At 48.7% G+C, this 23,619-nt stretch overlaps 1 protein-coding gene across 9 annotated transcripts in view; it reads left to right on the top strand.

Moving 5' to 3' along the window:
• The window catches only part of EBF3 (EBF transcription factor 3), a 117,283-nt gene extending 112,013 nt beyond the window's left edge, over nucleotides 1-5,270 (top strand). For 2 of the 9 annotated variants that reach the window (XM_070781105.1, XM_070781107.1), the window contains exons 14-17: nucleotides 638-826; nucleotides 1,209-1,406; nucleotides 2,362-2,474; nucleotides 3,547-5,270. In XM_070781105.1, coding sequence (XP_070637206.1) covers nucleotides 638-826; nucleotides 1,209-1,406; nucleotides 2,362-2,474; nucleotides 3,547-3,564 — 518 coding nt within the window. In that variant the 3' untranslated portion in view covers nucleotides 3,565-5,270. The remainder of the gene's footprint in view (nucleotides 1-637; nucleotides 827-1,208; nucleotides 1,407-2,361; nucleotides 2,475-3,546) is intronic. The other 7 variants (XM_070781109.1, XM_070781111.1, XM_070781108.1 and 4 more) reach the window with 4 other exon arrangements.
• Nucleotides 5,271-23,619: the final 18,349 nt, after the last annotated feature.

Genomic DNA, 23,619 nt, shown 5'->3' with positions numbered 1-23,619 from the left:
CCCCACCTGCACCGTATCTGGTTGTGGCCTCTCTAAACTCTGCACAGGCTGTCGTGTCAGAAAAGACCTCCTGACTAGCTGCCTGGCCCGCATTCACCCTCATCCTGGAGGGGCGTGACGGGCCTCTCCTGCCTGAGACGGGAGCGAGGCTTGGGCTCCCCCCGCCTCGCCCCGCCCTCCATGCCGACAGAAATAGCAACCGTAGCCACAGAGACACCAAAACAGCTTTTCCTGGGGAGTTATGGCCACCCATGAGCTCTCCTTGTCAGCCGTGGCATTTGAAGGGCCTGCAGAGGCTGGAAGTTCACCCAGTGTTGGGGTGGGGTGCAGCCTAGGAATCTCGCTGTGGCTAATAGCTTCTAAAGAGAGACGTGAAAGCAACCGACAGTTAGATCGAAGTGTGTGCGCGTGTGGGCCGGCTGTTGAGGCTGCTGGAGACGGGCCGGGGCCAGGATGCTCAAGCAGGGCTTGGCGTGACAAAGGTTGTCAGAGCTGGCGAGAGGCGCTGGGGCTGGAGGAACGCGATCGGTTGTTTTGTAGTGGTTGATAGGCGATGGAGGTTTGCGGGGAATGCCCCCCCCCCCAGTGTCTCTCCCTGATAATAACATTGTTTTTGGCCGGGGGGGGTGTCCAACAGTCGGCTACAGTCGCAACACGAGCAGCGTGTCCCCGCGAGGATACGCGCCGAGCAGTACTCCCCAGCAGTCCAATTACAGCACAGTCAGCACTAGCATGAATGGATACGGAAGTGGCGCCATGGCCAATCTAGGGGTCCCGGGCTCGCCTGGATTTCTTAATGGCTCCTCCGCTAACTCTCCCTACGGCAGTAAGTGTCTGTTTTTGTCACACGTCATCACACAGATTCATATGCGCTGCAGTCACGTGTGTGCGTTGCTTGGGTGTTCTGTGGTGTGAGCTGCTGGAATAAAAGGAAGGGTGGCTCTGGAGGCTGGGCGTCCGCGTGACCGCCGGAAGCCGGCCGGAAGCGGGCCCCGCGCGGTCACACGGCGAAACCCAAACCGAATCGGCACCAAACCGGGGCTGCCCAATTGGAACCCAAAGTCCACACAAGCGTTGATGATGCCTGTTGCCCCGAGAGTGGCCGAGCCAGAGACATCCCGTGCTTGCTCTGTGGCCGGGGCCCAGGCCAGGCCCGGGGCCTCTGTCGTGCGGCCGCGTCGCGTCCTGACATGTCTGCTTTGTTACAGTAGTGCCGTCCAGCCCCACCATGGCAGCCTCTTCGGTCACCCTCCCTTCAAACTGTAGCAGTACACACGGCATTTTCTCATTCTCACCTGCCAATGTCATCTCTGCAGTGAAACAAAAGAGCGCCTTCGCGCCCGTGGTCCGGCCCCAAGCCTCCCCTCCTCCTTCCTGCACCAGCACCAACGGGAACGGACTGCAAGGTGAGGGCGCACGCCGGCCCCCGCTGCGGCCTGGGCAGCCTCCGGGGCCTGGGGGTCTCTCCCTGGGGGCGGGAGCTCTGGCCTGCCCCCCAGCCCGCCTGGGGCCCCTGGCGGGGCAGCCCTGGCCATTGCATGCTCTCCTTTGTCCCCACCAGGCGACACAGCCCCCCAGCCCCCACTGGGTGTGCCTAGGAATGACCCCCGCTTGATCAGCCCCCGCAAGCAGAGGCTTCCTCTTGGTTGATAAAACCCATTTCCCCCTCCTTCCGAGACGACTTCCGTGTCCTCATGGTAAAAGCAGCCCATGCCCGCAGGGAGTGGAAAAACCACAGGGAGTGCAAACAGGCCACGGAGGAGGCCGCGGGGCCCACGTTCTGCCCTGCTGAGCCAGCAGACAGCCCCCCTCGCCCGTGGGACAGCCTCAGGCCTGGGTGGCGGGCCTCGGTGCCGCCTGAAGCCCCCGCCTGACCCGGGCCTGCCCGTGCGGTCCCGAGCCTCGATTCTCAGCCTGGTCTAACGGACCGTGGGGCCCCCGAGGCCGTGCTGTCCTTGGAGACCCGGGGCTGTGCCTGAGCCAGAGCTGGAAGGAGTTGGTCTCTCTGGGTGACTGCTCTCAAAGACTCCAGAGGGAGCAGGGCCCGCCGAAGGGCTGCGGGAGGCCCCGCCTGGCACGGCTGCCTGCAGACGGGGCTGCGCAGTGCCCGCCCAGTGCCGGGGCCCTCTGGGCAGTGGCAGGCGGGGTCGTGTGCGGGCCCCCAGGCCTCTTGAGCTTGCACGCGGCTCCTGGTGAGTGACTGAGGCCCACAGGCCCCAAGATTGAGTGGCCGCCATCTGGCCTCTTTCAGACACGTCCTTTGGTATATGCTCCTCCCGGTGAAATCCAAATCCAGTTACTCCTTTAAAAACAAACTGAACCCATTCAACCAGTATTTACTGAGCGCCTACTATGTGCCAGGCTCTCTGCTGGGTGCTGAGGACGCTACCGTGGAGAAGACAAACTGGCCCTTTTGTGAAGTCGGTGGCATATTTCACTTTGATGAACTAATGCTCAAAAAAGGAACTGGAAAGGTATCCGTGATTTGAAATAATTGTCTGCACCACACCTGTTAGCGTGAGAGGGTCACCCAGCCCCGAAGGGCCGCCAACTGGCCTGTGAGCCGGCCGCGGTCCCCAGAGCACAGGGGCGAAGGGGCAGGTGGCCGGGTGCGTGGCCCTGCCCGCAGTCCACGTGGCGCCAGGGCCCACCGAGCGGTGGCATCGCGTAAGCCGTGTGTACACACACGGGCCTTCCAAACCATGAAGTTGTAACGGTGAGTCGGAGATAAATTAATATTGTTGAAATTAATGAACTGAGAAATTGAAGCTCCCATCACTACATGAACCAAATGTATTAATATGTGATACATAAATTAATGAGAATAATCACTCTTGACAAAAATTAAACAACACTAAAGTTAAAAGGTTTTAAATTACCTTTGCACCAGGAGTTCACTGGGAAGCATCCTTGCACTTGGCATCTCAGCACAAGTTCTCTCTCTGTTCCAAGAAGAGAAGGGACACGCTCCCTACATGTGGAGCCGTGACTTCTGTCTTGTCACGGCCCTTGGGCCCACGATTGCAAACCAGGTGGGCTGTGGTGGCTTTGATCTTGGCCAGCCCGCGACTCACCATTACGATACGGAGCGGTCAGCAGCAGGTCCAGGGCAGGGGCTGAGAGCAGAGGGGAGCCCGAGGCATGCCCAGTCCACGTAGGGAGTGAGAGCGGGGCCCGGGTGCCCCCCGGTCCGAGATCCGGCCACAGCTGGCATCACAGGAGTGGCCCGGTTGGCGCGCCTCTGTTGACAGAGGTGGCCTCGGGGGGCCTGGGCCTCTGTGTGCCGCTGAGGTGTGTGGGCGGCGGCCCCTTCGCACGCAGAAGGCCAGAAGCCTTTCCCTTTGCCACGTGAGGTCTTTGAGGAGAGGAGCCTGGGGGGGAGTCTGTCCCCATGTGCACCCCCACCCCGTGAAGTAGGTGCCCTTAACCGAGCCCACGGCTGGTTAGTGGAGGGCCGTGCAAAGCCACTGTCCCATTGACCAAAGCCCAGGGAGGCCCCCCGCGTCTGGTGAGGGGTGCCCCTGACCTGCCCCCCCTCTCTTGCAGCTATGTCTGGGCTGGTAGTCCCACCCATGTGAGGGGCGCTGTTACCTGCCGCCACGCAGCGTCCAAGGACGGACTTCAGGGGACACGTCAGGACACACGAGGTGCTGACGGGACGGTGTCTTCAGTGCGTCAGCAGCGGCCGAAATGCTACAAGAGACTTTGTTTAAAGATTTTATTTAAACTATTAAGAATCAACATGCAAACAACCTACTCCTTCATGAACAATTCCATTTTACTGACTGAACTTTTCTCATATTTTCACATTTCTCAGTCCTGAAGAATAAGGAGAACAAAGCGACGCCTATTTTGTATAAAGTTTCTGACTCCGTCTTGGCTATGTCTAGTACTTGCTATGTGTTGGGAGAAACTTTGTGAATGCACCATTTTGATGATCATAAAACACTGATGAAAAACGCCTCCAGACATTTTTCAGTACTCATACTTAGATTCACAATGGTTGTGTATCTCTATAATGTGAAATATTTTTTTGTGGTGACAAAAGGGGGCCAAGGAGGTCTGAGCCATCAAACTGGAAGAAAGGAAGACTATATGGTTAGGAGAACTGGGGTGGCAGGGGGGGGAGGGAGGGTTTATCATCGCTTAACTTCATCTTAATGAAATGAAACTTTGTAACTTATTGTAGTTAGAAATTGTAACTTTGATATTGAATTCTCTTGCCTTCAACAAGCACACTGACAGAGGAAAAAAAAAAAAAGCTACTGTCTGTTGGTTAAAATATTCCCCACTGCTAGAGCTTCCTGTTAAGCAAGTGTGACCTGCGACATTTTTTTCCACTTTTGCTAGCACTGTATACTATTGCATTCTTAGGCTACTGTGAGGTCCATGTTTCTTGTAACAGAAGTTGTCCTTTTGACTTCTAGATCCTTCTTCCCTGATGTGTTTTGTATGTGGTTATAAAATTGTAGACTTTTGTGATTTTGCCAAAGTTGTAGCTAAATATTTATACACTTGTCTTGAATTTTTTTCAGATCCACTTAAATATTTAGAGAGGAAAAAAAAGTTTTATTCCTTATGCGTCTTATAAGGAATAAAATGGTCTCCATTCAACACTTACTTTTCCATGAACACTTGCTGTTGCTAAGGGACTTTATTTTGTAACATATCAATTATAAATATTGTATTTATCGTCGAGATTTTGTACATTGCTTTTCCTGCCGTTTCGGTTCTGTTTCCTTGTCTGTGCTGGTTTTCGATCATGGCCTGGTGTGTGATGCTGGAAGAGCATTCAGCCAAGAACTGTCTGTCTGATCCGTTCTGTTCAGTGAACCAGCGTCCTTGCATTTCATTGTACTTCCAGAATTTGCTATTGTTTAGACTTTGCTTCCTTTTTTTTTTTTTTTTTAATTTTGAGGAAAAGTCAAATTCATTGTTTATTTTTATATTATTTTTTAAGTTATCTGAACAAATACTTTTGAAGAAAAAAAAAAAGTTCGTTGTATAGTCAGAACAAAGCGGTGCCACCCGGCTGTGACAAGTCCCAGTAGACTCCGTGCATGTGGAACGGCCGCGAGGAGGCGACAGCGTTTGGGGCGGCGTCCTTCGTTCATCGTTATTTTTTTTTTTGTAGAATGTAAAAAGTCATTTTAGCTGCCACCCATGACTTTGCCACATAGCTGAACCGTGTTTACTGGAAAAATTCAGAGGCCTAAAGTTTAAAATAAAATTTACTTCTGATGTTTTAATTAAAACGTTTGCCACATTAACTTCTCCGATGCCTTAAAAGTGGACTTCTTTAAAGAACCTTTGTGCTATCTTCTCACAGGCTAACACCACGATTGTTGATCAAGATTTCATTTGGAGATTCATGGTGACACACACACACACGCACACACACACAAGCACAAGCCCCACGAGCCCGTGTCACCGCTCTCTGCATCTGGGTCTGCTGTGTCCTGCGTCCTCCTGAGCCCACCCCAGACTCAGAGGCCCCAGGGCACCCACAACCACCCCTTGTCCAGAATCCCCTTTTAACAATACCTTTCCTGTGGTCAGACCCCAACAGCCACTGTCTGTACTTTCTGAACTGGAATGACTTCCTGACACTGTCATTAGTGCCAAACCCGCGGTGAGACCAGGAGGGGCGTTTGCTTTTCCCTTTGCGGACACAGCAGAGCCAAACTTTGCAGCAGAAATCAAATCTAAAACAAAAAGGAGGGACTTCTTAAAATTCTCTCGAGAAAGACCAAAACAAAACCATGCCAGACTTAAAAGTGTTCATTTGAGGGACTAAATGGAAGAATCGGAACATCCCAGAGGCCAACGGTCACGCTCTGGCCCTGTGACCGGCCTGAGGAGTCACCTTGGAACTTACTTGCCTCCATTTTATTTTGTATACGTAAGGGTTTGACCTAAAAACGAGCTCATGTGTACACGTTAGGGACATTTGTGAGTCTGCTCACCCTGTACTTGGTTTGGGTCTTAGAGTACCTAGTCGCCCTCATGGCGTATTCATCTCAAAACCGAGCGCTCCACTAAATGCTAGCTTTTACTGTTGAAGACCCTACAATAAGATTGTTTTATCTGTACATTTTTTTCCAGATATTTAACTGTATAAAAATGTTCATTTTACACGATATTTAATTAAAGTATTTCTTGTCTGTGAATTTCACTTTGGGTAACTCGCTCTGTTTTGATTGTTAGAACGGCTGGTTCAACACGCAGCGCTGACATTGGGTTGGGAGGTCGTTTGCGTACCCTGGATTCCAGAGCGCTCTTGGCCAAGATAAGAACAGGTCGTACAGGAGCCTTCTCCAAGGCTATCTGCCCTCAGACACTCAGGCGAGCTGCACAGAGAGGTTCCTGCAGGGGTGCAGATGGTGCTGGTCCTGGGGCTGGCAGTCTGCAGGCCGCATGCCCCCTGGAACATCTGAGCGTGGCTGGGTGGGACCCAGGGCCATGGCGGCCCATAGATAGCCTCGAGGCTCGCAGGGGCTTGGTCACCCCTGCCCCCAGCCCAAGCCCTCCAACCTCAGCCCCTGCTCCTGAACTGGAGGCCTGGCGGTGGAGAGCCAGGGCTCTGGCCACTCGGGACACGAGCTCCTCTGTCCCTGTCGTCAGGCTGGGACAAGGTCCAGCTCAAGGCGCTGTGGGCAGGCACCAGGGCACCCTGAGCCCTGACTGAGGGGACCAGCACCAAGGCCAGGCCCGTGCCAAGGTGCGGAGACCCTGTGCACTGCCCTGCCGCCAGGCTGCGCGCAGGGGCAGCCAAAGGCGCGGGCGGTGATGAGACGCGTGTCAGCACCGGGGTTCTGATTTTCGCAGCCCTGTTTGGCTCCAGTGCGTCTTGGGTGCCCCGGCTCCATCTCATTCTGCATTTTTCATTTTCTCCTCAATGAAAGGCTGGCTTTGCATGTTTTGGCTTGCAGCTCTCCAACACATACACATAAGTGAGATCCAAATTAGTGCTCACAAATGTCATCTTAATTACTTGTTCTGCCGAGCAAAACAGGGAACAGTTATTCAAAACATAAAGAAACTTGTGAATACTTTTTTTTTTTCCTGTCAATGACAATCAGGTTCCTTTGACTGCGTTCTTGTTTCAGCTTTAAAGAGACAGCAAAGAAGGGGGCTCATGGGGCACAGGCTGCGGGCAGCCCCTCCGCCGTGTGCTGGGGACGACATCACCCCCTGGCTCTGAGCTGGTGCCAGGGATGCCCACTCAGGGGTGGGCTAGGGGCCGCCTCCCGGAGCTGCCTGCTGGGGTCTGGCAACCTGGGCAAGGGAAATTACTTCATGTTTGTGTTCTGAATCCGAACTGAGAGCTGCATTCTCTCCAAATGTGTGCCAATTATTGTCAGGCTGCCTTCCAGGGTCTTCCAAGCTTTTAAAGATTATTCAAAGCACTTGAAATGGGCTTCAATCTAATGCCTCATTTCATTGCATTAAACAGCCTAGTTAATAAAGAATCGATATATTCAAAGGGCAAGGTTATCTTTTGTCTATAAGGGGTGGTGTCATTCTGAACCTTTTATAGTTCAGATGCTGAAAAAGACCTCATGAAATCCATACTCATCAAGCGGGTCAACAGGAGCAATAAAGAGGGCCCTGAAAGGAAGGAACGCCCGCCCGCCTCTAAAACAACTCGGGCCTTATCTCCCCGCTCGGCACCCGAGCAGTCCTCAGAAAATGTCAATTTCTCATCAAGACAAGAGGCTTTGATGATCACTTTTTCCAGAGAATACACACAATTAAGAGGATGTTGGTGGGTGGGGGGCGGCCGCGGCGGCAGTCTGTGGCTCCTTCTGTCCCCACGAGCCGCGCGCTCCCGCCTGGCAGATAATAAGAGCTGTTGATAACTCGAGTGTCAATATGCCCAAGAGCGGGTTTTGAATGTGAGTCCTTGTGCTCCGGGCCCGCCCGGCCGATCCCAGGCCCTGATAACCGCGCAGCTGCCAACGGACACCGGCGGGGGGGCCGCCAGGCCTGGCCCTCACAATTAACGCGACGAGCAATCACACAAAGGGCTGGCGCTTTAGGCGCGCTGAGACAATCCCCGCTTTACCCTTCAAGGGTTCCTTTTATGTTGGAATAAGGTTGCTTTTAATGAAATTTAAACTCATCAGAGGAAATCAAAAACCTCCAATCAGATTACAAATTGATTTTTTGGTCATTTGTCATTCCCAGTGCAGGGCCGTGCGTTTCACAGGGAGTGGCTGCTGATGCGGGGCTGGGGAGCCGCAGGCACACGGGGTAGGCCCCGGGCCTGGGGACGAGTGTTAGCGGCTCCTGACCGGGTGGAATTGGGCCCAGTCTCCCTGCCGTCTGGGTTCGGCCAAGGTGGACCCCCGACAGCAGCAGGTGCCCATCTGCTCAGGAGAGGCTCAACCCAGGGACGCCCATGGTCCTGGGCAGAAGCCACAGTGATTTCCAGGCTCATTCTGAACCTTGCATGGTTCCAGTGCTGAGAAAGACCTAACGGAACCTGTACGTGCAGTACTCACACAGTCCTGACCCCCGCGTGCTCCTGGGGCCACGGTGAGTGCGGGTCCGTCCCCGTCCGGCCCTGTGCTGGCTCTGGACCAGCCCGTGAGGAGCCCCATGCGGCCTGCAAGGCCTGCACCCAAGAGCTTTCCTTACACTGGAGGGTGGAGAGGAAGCATGCCAGGCCATCTAGCCTGGCCCAGACAGCTCACTCCCGGGGAAAGCCTGCCTGGGGGCATGGGGGCTTCACCCAGAGAGCCGTCCACAGCTGCCACCCCGGCCCCCCAGGGCAGCTCCTGTGGCACCGGAAGGACTCTGGGTTTTTCGAGGGGGAGGCAAGGCCACGCTTCCCTTTCTCCCCACTGCTGGCATCAAGGGCACCTGGCTGAGGCTGCAGGGTGCCCCTGGGCATCGGGGACTTCGTGTGGGCCCCGGAAGGATGGGGCCGGGTAGGCACTACTTCAGGAGGGACGTGAACGTCATTTTTGACTCAAGTTCCTCAGAAACCACCTCTTCTAACCCCAGGGGAGCGCAGGTCACCCACACGTGCCCCAGAGGCTCCAGGGACACCTGGCCCTGCTCCTGCCGGTGACCGGGGCTCTTCACTGGGCCTCATTCTGCTCTCTCGGGTGACAACACTGCAGTCCAGAGAGGGCAGGTGGCCAGCCTGAGGTCACCAGGCTGGAAGGACCAGGGCCAGGTGTTGAACAGTCTCCAATCTCCAAACCCTCCCCTCGACCTCTTTCTGTTGATTTAGGCTGTAGAGACCTTCAGGATTAACAAGAGCGCGTGGTCCTCCGGATGCAGTGAGAACCACCACACTTCTCTTCTGGCCGCATCAGGAGGACATGCGCCTTGGGGGGCCTGGCTCAGCCCGTCACCTGGACAGGCTGTCACACGGAAACCGGCCCATCAGCCAGCGTCTGCTGGGGCCCAGGGCACGACCAGTGTCAATGGCTCATAACCCGAAACTGCGGGCAGAGGCTCAGGCCCTGGGGCCTTCAACACCCAGGAGGCCGCCCAAGCAGGGCTCCCGAGCATGTCATCCCCGCTGTTCTCGGGTCCACGTGTGGACGCCTGGGCACCCCAGGGCCCCTCACCCCCACCCACCACTGTGCTCACAGTGGCTGTGGACCTCCACCCACTCGCCTGGTGGTGGGCATCACTCTTGCTTCAAGGACTGAGCTCGTCACAGCCTCCTCCCACGACCAGCAGGCTGACATGCGTCTGCAGCTACCACGGGAGCCAGAAAGGGTCCTGCAACAAAGGGTTTATATTCTCAATATACAATGAGCTTTTTTGAATCAATAAGACTAGATGGACATTCCAGAGAAAAATGGGCAAATTCAGTCAGCTCATAAGGGAACAAGTGATTAGTAAGTTTGGAAAATATATTCCACCTCACTTAAAAATGCATAGCACATTAAAATAGTGAGATCAACTTTATTTCACCTATTAAATTAGAAAAGATTTCTTTTAAAAGCTAATACTCAGTCCCGTCGATGGAGAAACGGGTATTCTTAGAGTTGTGGAAAGAAAAGTAAACAAGCACAGCCCTTCTAGAAACAAACCTGACATTGTATCAAGAGATTTGACAACGTTCGAATCTTTGACCCACTAATTTCCACGGCTAGGAATCAATCCTAAGGAAATTAGCAGAGATAAGATAGGATTTTAAGTGCAAGACTGCTCACTGGTGTATTTATTAAACAAAAAACTGGAAAGAACCCAAAAATCTAAAAATAGGAATTCTTAGTTGAATTACGGTGTGGCCATATAATGTAATACTGTATATTCTATTCAGCTATTAAGATCATGTTTTTGAAGTATATTTAATGAAATGGTAAATACTAAAACATAAAATTAAGTTGAGCAAGCATATAATGTGGTGTATATAACAATTCAAATTTGTAAATTTCTATGTAGCGAGAAGGAAACACACATATATGTAGGAAAACTACTAGAATTACAGCAATAGCGGGCACATTGGGAGGTGAACATGCACACGTGACATGCATGCTTTCCAAGTTTCTGCCAGACATGCGGGGTCCCACAGGAAATGTGTGCTGCCCAGGGTCCCGGGGAGGCAGGGGCCCCCGTCTGGAGCCGAGCCGGTCGTCCTGGACAGAGGCCAGAGGAGTGGGGTTGCTGGAGCTGCACGGCCAACATGGAGGCGGGGACCAGAGACCCGGAAGCAGGCCCCCGCCAGGAGCGCAGGGTGGGGGAGGGGCACGGAGGCGGAGCCTGTGGCTGCAGGTTCAAGGGCCCTGGGGCTGAGGGAGGCCCCACCAAGCCCAGCTGGACACCCTCCCTGGCTTTCCCAGCATCCTCCAGGGCCCGATACCAACTTCCCTTTGACTTGAACTTCCTCGGAGGAACTTCTGCTGTTTGTAACCAAAGAATTACTGACCAAATTAGGGAGAAACATTATTTTCAAACTAGTATTATAAAACATCCAAAAGAACTTTCAAAGTATTTACTTTGATAAATGAAATTTAGCAAGACTGATGAACACAAGGTCAATTTACAATTATGTTTCTATAACAATGATAAGTAGCTAATGGAATTTTAAAAATTTTGCAGTTTACAATACTGTAAAAGTATCAAAAGCTAAAAAGAAAGTCAAAGTAATGAAGATGTCTGCATAGGAAACCATAAGATCACTGACATAAATTTCTGAAAATGTTAATAAATGAAAATACCATATTCATGGATTGGAAAACTACACACTGAAAAGATGCCAATTCTCCCTAAAATTATCTCGAAAGAAGGAAAGAAAGTGAAGTCGTTCAGTCATGTCCAGCTCTTTGTGACCCCATGGACTGTAGCCCACCAGGCTCCTTTGTCCATAAAATTTTCCAGGCAAGAGTACTGGAGTGTGTTGCCATTTCCTTCCTCAGGGATAAGGAAAATTATACCTAGAGATTTGGTGAAATTTCAGTCCCCACTCCAAATACCATCACATTGGGGGTTAGGGCTTCAACAAATGAATTCTGGGGGGACAAGCATTTTAGTCCATAACACTATGCAAATAATTTCTTATGAGGTCATAGTAATTAAAGTGTTACAACAAGACTAGACAAATAATCTAGTGGAATATACAAGTTAGAAGCTGACCCCACATGCGTGGCTATCTGATTTGTAACAAAGTGATGCTGTGGGCAGGGGGGAGGCTGGGCTTTGCCAAGAGCTGTGCTGAGTGTATGGATACGTGCCTGGTAAATGAAGTGACTTGCCCCTCACACGTGTGAAAGGACGGCTGGGGACCCTAAGAAATGATGAATCCCCAGCAGCAAGAGAGAGAGGAATAGTTTCAGGGACAAACGGAAGAGGCAGCATTAAACCCAAGAGAACACTCTGGACCTCCGCATGGAAGCGCAATAAGATGGAGTGATGAGAAGCCACCTGTCTAGGTGAGTGGTAAGAGTGGGTCTTGCAGGAGGGCATTTAAAAGTTAAAACAAAACTGACTCCCAATCCCCTCCCATCTGACTCCTTGGGTTCCTTCTCCTTGGCTGCGTCAGTTCCACAGAAGGGCAGAGACCTTGTACTCTACGGGGAGTTGGAGGGCCGGCACTCTGGAAAGCTCAGCTGTCCGGAGCACTCCAGATGCCTTAAAAAAGACGTATTAAACATCTTTATCATTGAAAGAAATTTAAAAAAGCCCAAATGGAAAGCATCCTATCCATGGATTGGGCAATATTGTTAACATGACAATCCCCCTGGTTGATCTACAGATTCAATGCAGTCCCCATCGGAATACAGCTGGCTTCTCTGTAGAAACTGACGGTGGATCCTAAAGTTCATACGGTACTTATTACACGGACCGAAAACAGCCAACCATCTTGCCAAAGGACAACGTTGGAGGATTCCCACTTTCCTATTTCAATACTTACTACAAAAAACCTGAAATCAAGACGGTATGGTGAGCAGGCTTCTCTGGTGGCTCAGTGATAAAGAATGCACCTGCCAGTGCAGGATACACGCTTTGGTTCCTGGTCTGGGAAGATCCCACATGCCTTGAGCAGCTAGGCCCGTGCACCACAACTCCTGAGCCTGTGCCTCAGAGCCCAGGAGCCGCAGCCACTGAAGTCCACACACCCTCGAGCCTGTGCTCCACCACAAGAGAAGCCGCTGCAACGAGAAGTCTGCACACCGCAGAGTAGCCCCCATTCATTGCAACTAGAGAAACGTCTGTGCAGCTACGAAGACCCAGCACAGCTGAAAACAAACAGAGGAAAAGGCAGCATGGTGCGGCACAGGGCAGACACGCAGTGCAATGAAACAGAGTCAGAGTGACCACACGTGTCTACGGCCAACTGATTTTCAAATGGGCGCCAAGACCACTCAAAGCATACAGAACAGTCTCTCCAACAACCAGCCAACAGGAGAGCCACAAAGTGCGAGAATGAGAGTGGACTCCGACCTCACACCACAGACAAACATCACGCCAAAACGAATTAAAGACCCAGTGTAGGAGCTGAAACTATAAAACTCTTAGAAGAAAACATATTTGACACTGGATGGGACACATTGGCAATTGTACAAGACACAATAGATGTGACACATCTTAGCTGGGAGACCAAAAGCATGAATCCCCAAAGGGAAAAACAGATACACTGGACTTCACTGAAGCCCAGAGGCCTATGTTTCAAAAGACAGCATCAAGAAAGCAAAAGGACAACCAATGGGAGAAACTACTTGAAAATCATATATCTGATCACGGACTTGTATTCAGACTATTCAAAGAACATTTCAGTCACTCAGTTGTGTCTGACTCTTTGCAGTCCCATGGACTGCAGCACACCAGGCTTCCCTGTCCATCACCAACTCTTGGACCTTACTCAAACTCATGTCCATTGAGTCGGTGGTGCCATCCAACCATCTCATCCTCTGTCGTCCCCTTCTCCTCCTGCCTTCAATCTTTCCCAGCATCAGGGTCGTTTCAAATAAGTCAGTTCTTCGCATCACGTGGCCAAAGTACTGGAGCTTTAGCTTCAGTATCAGTCTTTCCAATGAATATCAGGACTGATTTCCTTTAGAATGGACTGGTTGGATCTCCTTGCAGTCCAAGGGACTCTCAAGAGTCTCCAACACCACAGTTCAAAAGCATCAATTCTTTGGCGCTCAGCTTTCTTTATGGTCCAACTCTCACATCTATACATGACTACTGGAAAAACCATAGCTTTGACTATATGGAACTTTGCTGGCAAAGTAATGTCTCTGCTTTTTATATGCTGTCTAGGTTGGTCATAGTTTTTCTTCCAAGGAGCAAGTGTCTTTTAATTTCATGACTGCAGTCACCATCTGCAGTGATTTTGCTCCCCCACCAAAGTCTGTCAGTGTTTCCATTGTTTCCCCGTCTATTTGACATGAAGTGATGTGACCAGATGCCACGAATCTAAGTTTTTTAAATGTTTAAGTCAGTTTTTTCTCTCTCCTCCTTCACTTTAATCAAGACTCTTTAGTTCCTATTCTTTGCTTTCTGCCATAAGGGTGGTATCATCTGTGTATCTCAGGTTATTGATATTTCTCCCTGCAATCTTGCTTCCAGCTTGTGCTTCATCCAGTCCAGCATTTCACACGATATACTCTGCATATAAGTTAAATAAGCAGGGTGACAATATACAGCCTTGAAGTACTCCTTTCCCAATTTGGAACCAGTTCATTGTTCCATGTCTGGTTCTAACTGTTATTTCTTGACCTGCATACAGATTTCTCAGGAGGCAGGTAAGGTGGTCTGGTATTCCCCTCTCTTTAAGAATTTTCCAGTTTGTTGTGATCTGATCTACACAGTCAAAGGCTTTAGCATAGCTAATGATGCAGAAGTAGATGTTTTTCTGGAATTCTCTTGCTTTTTCTATGATCCAACGGATGTTGGCAATTTGATTACAAACATTTACAAATAATAAGGGGCTTCCCAAGTAGCTCAAATGGTAAAGAATCTGCCTGCAATGCCAGAGACCTGCCTGGGTTTGACCCCTGGGTCAGGAAGATCCCCTGGAGGAGGGCACGGCAACCCACTCCAGTATTCTTGCCTTCAGAATCCCACGGACATAGGAGCCTGGCGGGCTGCTGCTCATTGGGTCGCGAAGTCATACAAAGACAAACCACTCAGTTTAAAAATAGGCGAATGATCTGAATAGACACTTAAAATAGACTTTATTTAAAGAAAATATACAGATGGCCAATAAACACATGAAAAGATGCTCAATACCACTAGTCATCAGGGGAATGCACATCAGGCCCACAGCAAGCTTCCACTTCGTGCCCACTGGGGTAGCTGTAATGAAAATGTCAGACAGTAACAAGTGTTGCTGAGGATGTAGAGAAACGAGAACCCTTACAGACTGTGGGTGGGAATATAAGATGGTGCAGCCACTTTAAACTGTCCAGACGTTTCTGAAATGGTTGAAAATAGTCACCAGTATTTCCACCCCTAGGGACACACCCAAGAGAAAGGGAAACACACGCACAAAGTCTCACGTGAACATCTATAGCAGCGTTATTCATAAGAGCCAAAAGGTGTGAATAACCCAATGCCCATTATGAATGGATTTTAAAAGTTTGGGGTATTCACACAATGCAGTATATTCAGGCATAAAGGGAATGAAGTCCTGACTCGTGCTACAACACACACTTGGAACACACACACTGTGCTAAGCAGCCAGTCACAACAAAATATGTCGTGCATTTCCATTTGTAGGAACTGTCCAGGACGGGTACATCCACGCAGATGGAAAGTAGATCAGTGATCGCTTAGAGTCGGGGGACATGGGGGTTAGGGGATGATAGTCAAAGAAACACGGGGGTGTTCTTTCTGAGACAAGACAAATGTTCTAAAGTTGCCTGTCTATGGTTGTTCACATTTGTGAGTGTACTGAAAACCATTGGGCTGTACATTTTAAATGGGCAAATTGTATGGTGTGTAAATTATTTCTCAATAAACTATTATAAGAAAATCTTGTGGTTTTATCAAAGCATTTTTAAAAAAAATCAACATTGCTTCCCATGGAGAACTGCTCTGAAGGTTTTTGGTTTTCTGGGGATTTCCTGGAGAAAGTGGCTAGGACTTGAGTCCCAGGTCTGCAAGTGGGAGCCACCGGAGCCCTTGTAGCCTTGGCCGAGTGCGGTGAGGCTCCCTGCCAGCCACCTGCCCCCAGGAGGGGCTGCTTGGTGTCCACACACCCTAGAAGGGGAAGGCAGTCACATGAGACCCTACTCGGCATCTCCAGGCCATGGAAGTCAAGGTGACATCCCTTGACTTCTGCCTGGGGTGAGGTGTGGTGAGATCCAGGCCCCCCCAGCCCCGATGCTGGCCCTACCTGGCCCAGGTGGGGCGCCTGCCACAGCCCTGGCCTACATTCTGCCTGGTTCCTTTTGAGGCCACTCGTGGAACACACACACACACACACACACACACACACACACACACACAGGGCTTCTCAACCAAGGTCATTTCCTAAGGTAGGAAAAAACTTCTTCTTAAAGGAAAAAAATCTCCTTTGAGGATTCTTTAAAAAAAAAAAAAAAAAGGTTTCAATATTTTCAAACCATTCCAGAAGGCTCAGCCCTACTTTTTAAACCTCACAGCCCTGTTTCTTAAATCTGTTTAAAACTCGTCTCCTCGAGCTGGGTATCAGGAATCTCAGGGGATCCCACTACGGCCGCAGGGTCTGAGACGCACCGGCACCCCCGGCTCAAGACGCAGCCCCTGAAGCAGCCCTGCAACCTCCTCTCCAGTCCTGCTGATCCTCAGCACAGCTGCCAGCGGGCCCTTCACAACAGAGGGCGGACCGCCCGCACCGCAGCCCTCCGGGGCCCCTCGGGGCTGCGGGGACACGCAGTCAGCCGCGTCACCCCACCACACCCCGCTGCCCAAGCCCCAGGGCACTGGCGACCCTGCCTGGGCAGGCAGCCCCTGCACGCACACTCTTGCTGGGGCATCACACTCGTGGCCCTCTCTCCCGGAACGCTCTTCTGCAAAACACCTGCTCTACGCCCCCCCCAAGCTCTTGGCCCCCACCCTTGGAGGGGCGTCCCCGCCAGCCCCGCCTGAAACTAAGACCCCACTGCAACCACCACACACGCACCTCTCCTCTCCCTTTCCTGTCATCCTCCCCGGAGTTTGCACCGTTTACTAAAGTACGTGCTGTCCTGTGCTTGGTCTCAGGCGCGTCCGACTCTGTGTGACCCCGTGGACTGCAGCCCGCCAGGCTCCTCTGTCCGTGGGATTCTCTAGGCAAGAATGCTGGAGTGGGTTGCCATGCCCTCCTCCAGGGGATCTTCCCGACCCAGGGAGCGAACCCAGGTCTCCTGCACTGCAGGCGGATTCTTTACCCCTGAGCCACGAGCGAAGCTTTAATTAGTTAGCTGTGGACTGCCTCCCACCAGTTCACAAGCCTTGGGGGGCGGTGCTCATCTTTTTGGATTCCTGCTTCATCCCTTGCGCCCCAGCTTTTGAAACCCAAACTTTCAAGGAAACAGTATTCTTCACTGCACTGTGCACCATGGCGGGGGCCCAGGAACTTGAATGGGAAACAAACCACATCTTTAATACTTTCACTAACTTCCACAAGGTTTAGCTTTTCCCTCCAGGAATGAATATAGACAATAAACCACAGTAGTTTCAGGAGTTCCAGGGTCTTTCTGCAGAGATTTTAAGGCTGTCAATGGTTGCCACGACTCCAGAATTCTGGTGACGAGAAGTCCCACTGTCAGATTTTATTTAATGCATCAATACTGAGGAAGCACTTATGGAGTAGCACCAGAAACGGGATTTTTTAAAGTTTCAATAACTATTCAGTATAATTAATTTTCTTTGTAATCCTTTGTATTTTATGCATTAAAAACACTGTTCTGGACTTCTGTGGTGGTCCAGTGGGTGAGAATCTCCCCTCCAATGCAGGGGCCATGAGTTCGATCCCTGGTCCAGGAAGATTCCACGTGCCATGGAGCAACTAAGCCCGAGCAGCACAACTGCTGAGCCCGTGCTCCACGGCAGGAGAAGCCATCACCATGAGAAGCCTGCACTCCACGAGGGCTGGCGGCCCCTCTCGCCACAGCTGGAGACGGTCCGTGCCCAGCCACCAAGACCCAGCCCAGCCTAAAGACACAAACCAGGCCACTGCTCCGAGAAAGGGTGTGGGGGCTTCGCCAGGCTGACCCAGGGGTCCCATGCCAGAAAAGACAAACGGCCCTGGGCGGAGGCACCTGTGTCTATGCTGTCCCAAGCACGCACCATGCTTGGGACACAGTCTGAGTCCACGTCAGCCCATTGAGAATTCAGGTTTTTTTCATGATCTGCTACAGTTTTGCTCCACAGCGTACAGGTTTTGTGTTCGTTTGTAGTATACACTTTTCAAAGTAACAGAACGAGGAGAAGAGAACTCCTGACTTAGACCAACAACCTCCCTGGGCCCAACTAGCTCCAGAATTTGCAGGCCTCACTGTGGGCCAGGTCCTGGGCCAACATGACATAGGCATTAAGCAGATAATAATCCAGTTTTCTTGCTTTCTTGTAATCCAGGCTTATTGTAAAAATAAAAGCAATGAACATGGATTGGGGAAGACAGGGTTAATCCTCCTTCATCCCAGCTCTGCCTAAACCTCTGCTCTTGCAAAGCAGACTCATTCTTACCAATTGGCTGTCAGTCTTTTTAAACCTTGTTTTAAGGACTTTAGAAACAGACATTTCCATATAGCTTGAGAAAAAAACAAACAGCATGGGTCATGATTTCTCTATTGCTCTGCATCACATTTCCTCAATAGTCTTCCCTGACCATACATGGGGAACCACCTCATTCCTTCCAGAGGGCTTAGAGAACTCTACTTAGTAGAGATGGAAGCACATCTATTCAACCAGCCCTGATAAGTTTCCTATTCTTTGCTACTGAAAACAATGCTATAGCAACAAAACGTATACAGTGAAAACAATTTAAAGATGTTATTTTTTTAAAGTTGCTTAAACCTGGTAAACTGAAAACCACAAAACATAATTGAGAAAAGATTAAAAGGTCTAAATAATTATAGAGGTATATCATATTCATGGGTTACAAAAACTATCCTAGAAAGAGGTAAATTCTCCCCAAACACAATAAAGATATCAGCAGGTTTACTTTTGCGGAAACTAAAAAGCTGATTATAAAATTTACATGGACATGCAAAAGGCCAAGGATTATCAGGTAATCTTGGAGAAGCTTAGACTACCAGCTCTCAGTGTTAAGTCGCTCAGTTGTGTCCGACTCTTTGCAACCCCTGGACTGTAGCCTGTGAGACTCCTGTGTCCATGGGATTCTCCAGGCAAGAATACTGGAGTGGGCTGCCATGCCCTCCTCCAGGGGATCATCCTGCCCCAGGGACTGAACCCCGGTCTCCCATACTGTAGACAGATTCTCTACCATCTTAGCCGCCAGGGAAGTCCGCCAGCTCTCAGGGTTACTTTGGAATGGTAGTAATTATGGTGTAAGGACAGACCAAATGTCCAGAGACAGAAGCACACGTGTGACAAGGGAAACCGGGCCAGCATGTGGCCCAGGGCTGCCCAGCTGACCCCGACCTCACACACCACACAGAAATCAGCTCTACAGAGACCTGAAGTTAAACGTGCAAGACAGACCACAGTGCTGCCAGATTAAACACAGGAGAGTGTCTGTAACGTGTGACAGGCAAAGATACTGAACGACACAAAAGCTTCAGCCATAAAATTAAAAAACCGATACATTTCACTACCTAAAGTTAAATTCTTTTCTTCAAAATGATACCTTTGAGAATAAAAAGGCAAGCCACAGTGTGCAAGAAGATATTTACAAGATACACAATCGACAAAAATATAATACAAGAATATAAAGAATATCATTGAGTAAAAGCACATAACTTAATAGAAAGATGGAAAAAGACTTGCAAAGGCAATGCACAAAAAACCCAGATATTCACATGGCTGATAAATGTAAAAAAGATGTTAAACACTCATTGGATCATAGAGAAAGCAAGGGAATTCCAGAGAAACATCTACTTCTGTTTCACTGACTAAGTGTTTAACTGTCTGGATCACAAACTGTGGAAAATTCTTCAACACGGGATGCCAGACCACCTTACCTGTCTCCCAAGAAAACTATGTGGGTCAAGGAGCAACGGTTAGAACTGGACATGGAACAACAGACTGTTCAGAATTGGGAAAGGAGCATGTCAAGGCTCTATATATTGTCCCCTTGCCTTCTTAACTTTGATGCAGAGTACATCATGCAAAACGCCGTGCTGGATGAATCACAAGCTGGAATCAAGATTGCCGGGAGAAATGTCAACAACCTCAGTTATGTAGATGACACCACTCTAATAGTAGAAAGTAAAGAGGAACTGAGAAGTCTCTTGATGAGGATGAAAGAGGACAGTGAAAAAGCTGGCTTAAAACATTAAAAAATCTAAGGTCATGGCACCCGGTCCCATCACTTCATGGCAAACAGATGGGGAAACAGTGGAAGCAGTGACAGATTTTACTTTCTTGGGTTCCAAAATCACTGCAGATTAAAATACATTTGCTCCTTGGAAGAAAAGCTATGACAAACCTAGACAGCATATTAAAAAGCAGAGACATTACTTTGCTGACAAAGTTCCATCTAGCCAAAGCTATGGTTTTTCCAGTAGTCATATATGGATGTGAGAGTTGGACTGTAAAGAAAGCTGAGGTCTGAAAAGTTAATGCTTTTGAACTGCAGTGCTGGGGAAGATTCTTGAGAGCCCCTTGGACTGCAAGGAGATACAACCAGTCAATCCTGAAGGAGATCAGCCCTGAATATTCACTGGAAGGACTGATGCTGAAGCTGATACTCTAATACTTTGGCCAACTGATGCAAAGAGTTGATTCTTTGGAAAAGACCCTGATGCTGGGAAAGATTGAGGGCAGGAGAAGGGGCAGCAGAGGACGAGATGGTTGCATGGCATCACTGAACATAAATCTGAAAATTAAACCACAAGGTGATACCTCCACCAGAATGGTGTTGTGTCAGTGATAATATCAGATCATTATCAGAGGTAGCCCGCTCACGCGCTGCTGGTGGGGGTGTAACTGGCGCACATTCTAGGCAGCATCTGCGATGACGGAGCACTCAGCAACCCCACTGGTATTTTTTTTCAAATGGACTTTAAATTTGGATAGGTTTTGCCAAATACTCTCAATCACCAAAACAGAAGAAAACACCTATCACTGGAAGCCCCAGTCAGAGCAATTGGGGAAGAAAAAGAAAAAGGCGGCAGAATTGGGAAAAAGAAGTAAAATGTGCTATTTCAGATGACATGATTCTGTGTATAGGAAACCCTAAGACCCCACCCCCAAAACTGATAGATCTAATCAACAAATCTGGAAAATTGTAGAAAACAAAATCAACAAACAAAAATTAGCATTTCTGCACACTAACGATTATCTGAAAGATAAATAATCCCATTTACAATAGCATCAAAATCAATAAAATACATAGGCATAAATGAAACCAAGGAGGTGAAAGATTTCTACCCTGAAAATTATTATTGATGAGAGACAGTGAAGAAGACATATACAAGAAAATATCCTGTGTTCATGAATTGGAAGACTTAATACTGTTAAAATGTTCATACTACACAAAGCTTTCTACAGGTTCAATGTAATCCCATCTTTGCATGAAATGCTCCCATGGTATCTCTAATTTTCTTGAAGAGATCCTAGTCTTTCCCACACTGTTGTTTTCTTCTGTTTCTTTGCATTGTTCCCGTAGGAAGACTTTCTTATCTCTCTTGATATTCTTTGAAACTCTGCATTCAGATGGGTATAGCTTTCCTTTTCTCCTTTGCCTTTAGCTTCTCTTCTTTTCTCAGCTATTTGTAAGGCCTCCTCAGGCAAGCACCTTGCCTTTTTGGATTTCTTCTTCTTCTTGGGGATGGTTTTGTCATGGTCTCCAGTACATAACGTTACAAGCCTCTGTCCATGGTTCTTCAGGTAAGTGATCCAAGTCTATGCCCCAACCAGTTATGTTGAAGAAGCTGAAGTTGAACGATTCCATGAAGACTTATAAGATCTCCTAGAACTAACACCTAAAAAAGATGACCTTTGCATCATAGGGGACTGGAGTGCAAAAGTAGGAAGTCAAGAGATACCTGGAGTAACAGGGGAAGTTTGGCCTTGGAGAACAAAACGAAGCAGGGCAAAGGCTAACAGAGTTTTGCCAAGAGAATGCACTGGTCATAGCAAACACCCTCTTCCAACAACACAAGAGAAGACTCTACACATGGACATCACCAGATGGTCAACACCGAAATCAGACTGATTGTATTCTTTGCAGCCAAAGATGGAGTCGCTCTATACATTCAATAAAAACAAGACCGGGAGCCGACTGTGGCTCAGATCATGAACTCCTTATTGCCAAATTCAGACTTAAATTGAAGAAAGTAGGGAAAACCACTAGAGCCTTCAGGTATGACCTAAATCAAATCCCTTATGATTATACAGTGGAAGTGAGAAATATATTCAAGGGATCAGATCTGATAGATAGGTCTATATCCAGGCCATGGAATACTAGTATTTCATTACAGTATTCCAGTATAAATATACAATAGAATAATGCAACTATTCTGTCATAAAAATAAGGAAATTCTGCCACTTGTGACAATATGGATGGACCTTGAGGGCATTATGCTAAGTGAGATGACAGGTCAGAGAGAGAAGGACAAACACGGTCTCCTGATATGTGACCAGACGCACAGATACAGATCAGATTTGTGGTTGCCAGAGGACTTGGGGAACTGGATGAAGGCGGTCATATGGTACAAACTTCCTTTTTATAAGTTGTAAGATAAGTGAGTTCTCAGGACATAATATATAATATGCTGACTATGGCCAATAATACCTTTTTTTCCCCTGCAGTAGAAGCAAGGGGTCCTAACCATTGGCTCACCCAGGAATTCCCAACAATATTGTTTTGTATATTTGAAAGCTGTTAAGGGAGTAGATTTTAAACATTCTCATCAAAAGGAAAAAATATTGTTTTTAATTATGTGAAGTGACAGATGTTAACTAAACTTATTGTAATATTTCACAACATACACATACATCAAATCATGGTTATACACAAACTTATACAACATCATATGTCAGTTGTGTCTCAATAAAACTGCAAAAATGAAAACAAGAAAATACACATTTCACCATACCTCCATTCATAATAAATAATTCATCCCTTTGCAATTAATTTATTGTCATAAAAGGGCTTCCCAGTAATAAAGAATCCACCTGCCAATGCAGGAGATGTGGGTTCAAACCTTGGGTCAGGAAGATCCCCTGGAGAAGGAAATGGCAACCTGCTCCAGTGTTCTTGCCTGGAGAAGTCCACAGACAGGAGTCTGGTGAGCTACAGTTCATGGGGTCACCAAGAGTTGGACACGGCTGAGTATGCAGGGCACATTGTCATAAAGGATAAATAGTTTATGATTCCACTTCTATCAGGAACCCAGAAGAGTCAAATTTATAGAAACAGAAAGTTGACTGGTGGTGCCAGGGGCTGGGGAGGCAGGAGACAGTCGCTGTTTAACAAGGATGAAGCACCAGCTTTGCAGGATGAAGCCTGGAGACGGGTGGTGGTGAGTGCTGTGCAGTGATGTGAATGCTGACTCCCGCTGAGCTGTACCCTTGGCAATGGTCAACATGGCACATGTTACGTATATTTTAGCAAATTAAATTTTAAAAAATTCATTGAGTGCCTGTTAGGTGCCTGGCACTGTTCTTCACGCTGGGAATACAGCTGCGAATCAGAGATGAACGTTTCCTGCTCCAGAGACTTATATTCTATAAAACCTATAATCCAGGTGAGTTGTTATTAGTCACCATTTTTGCTAATATAATTGGTGACCATGGTATCTTACTGCTTTAACTGGCATTCTTAATTGCTAGTAGGCTTAGTATATTTTCATATGCTTATGCACGATTTGTATTTCTTCTGTGAAGTGTCTGTTGATAGCATTTGCTTGTATCTTCTATTGGGTTGTTTGCCTTTTTCTTATTAACTTGTAAGAGCCCTTTGTATATGATGCTGTTACTGCTTTTGTCTATTTATAGCTTCCCTGGGACTTCCCTGTGGCTCAGATGGTAACGAATCTGCCTGCAATGCAG

The sequence above is a fragment of the Bos indicus genome, chromosome 26 (genome assembly GCF_029378745.1).
Source record: "Bos indicus isolate NIAB-ARS_2022 breed Sahiwal x Tharparkar chromosome 26, NIAB-ARS_B.indTharparkar_mat_pri_1.0, whole genome shotgun sequence".
Taxonomy (NCBI): domain Eukaryota; kingdom Metazoa; phylum Chordata; class Mammalia; order Artiodactyla; family Bovidae; genus Bos; species Bos indicus.
The sequence above is the reverse complement of the archived record's forward strand: the minus strand, read 5'-3'. Positions and strand labels throughout refer to the sequence as shown.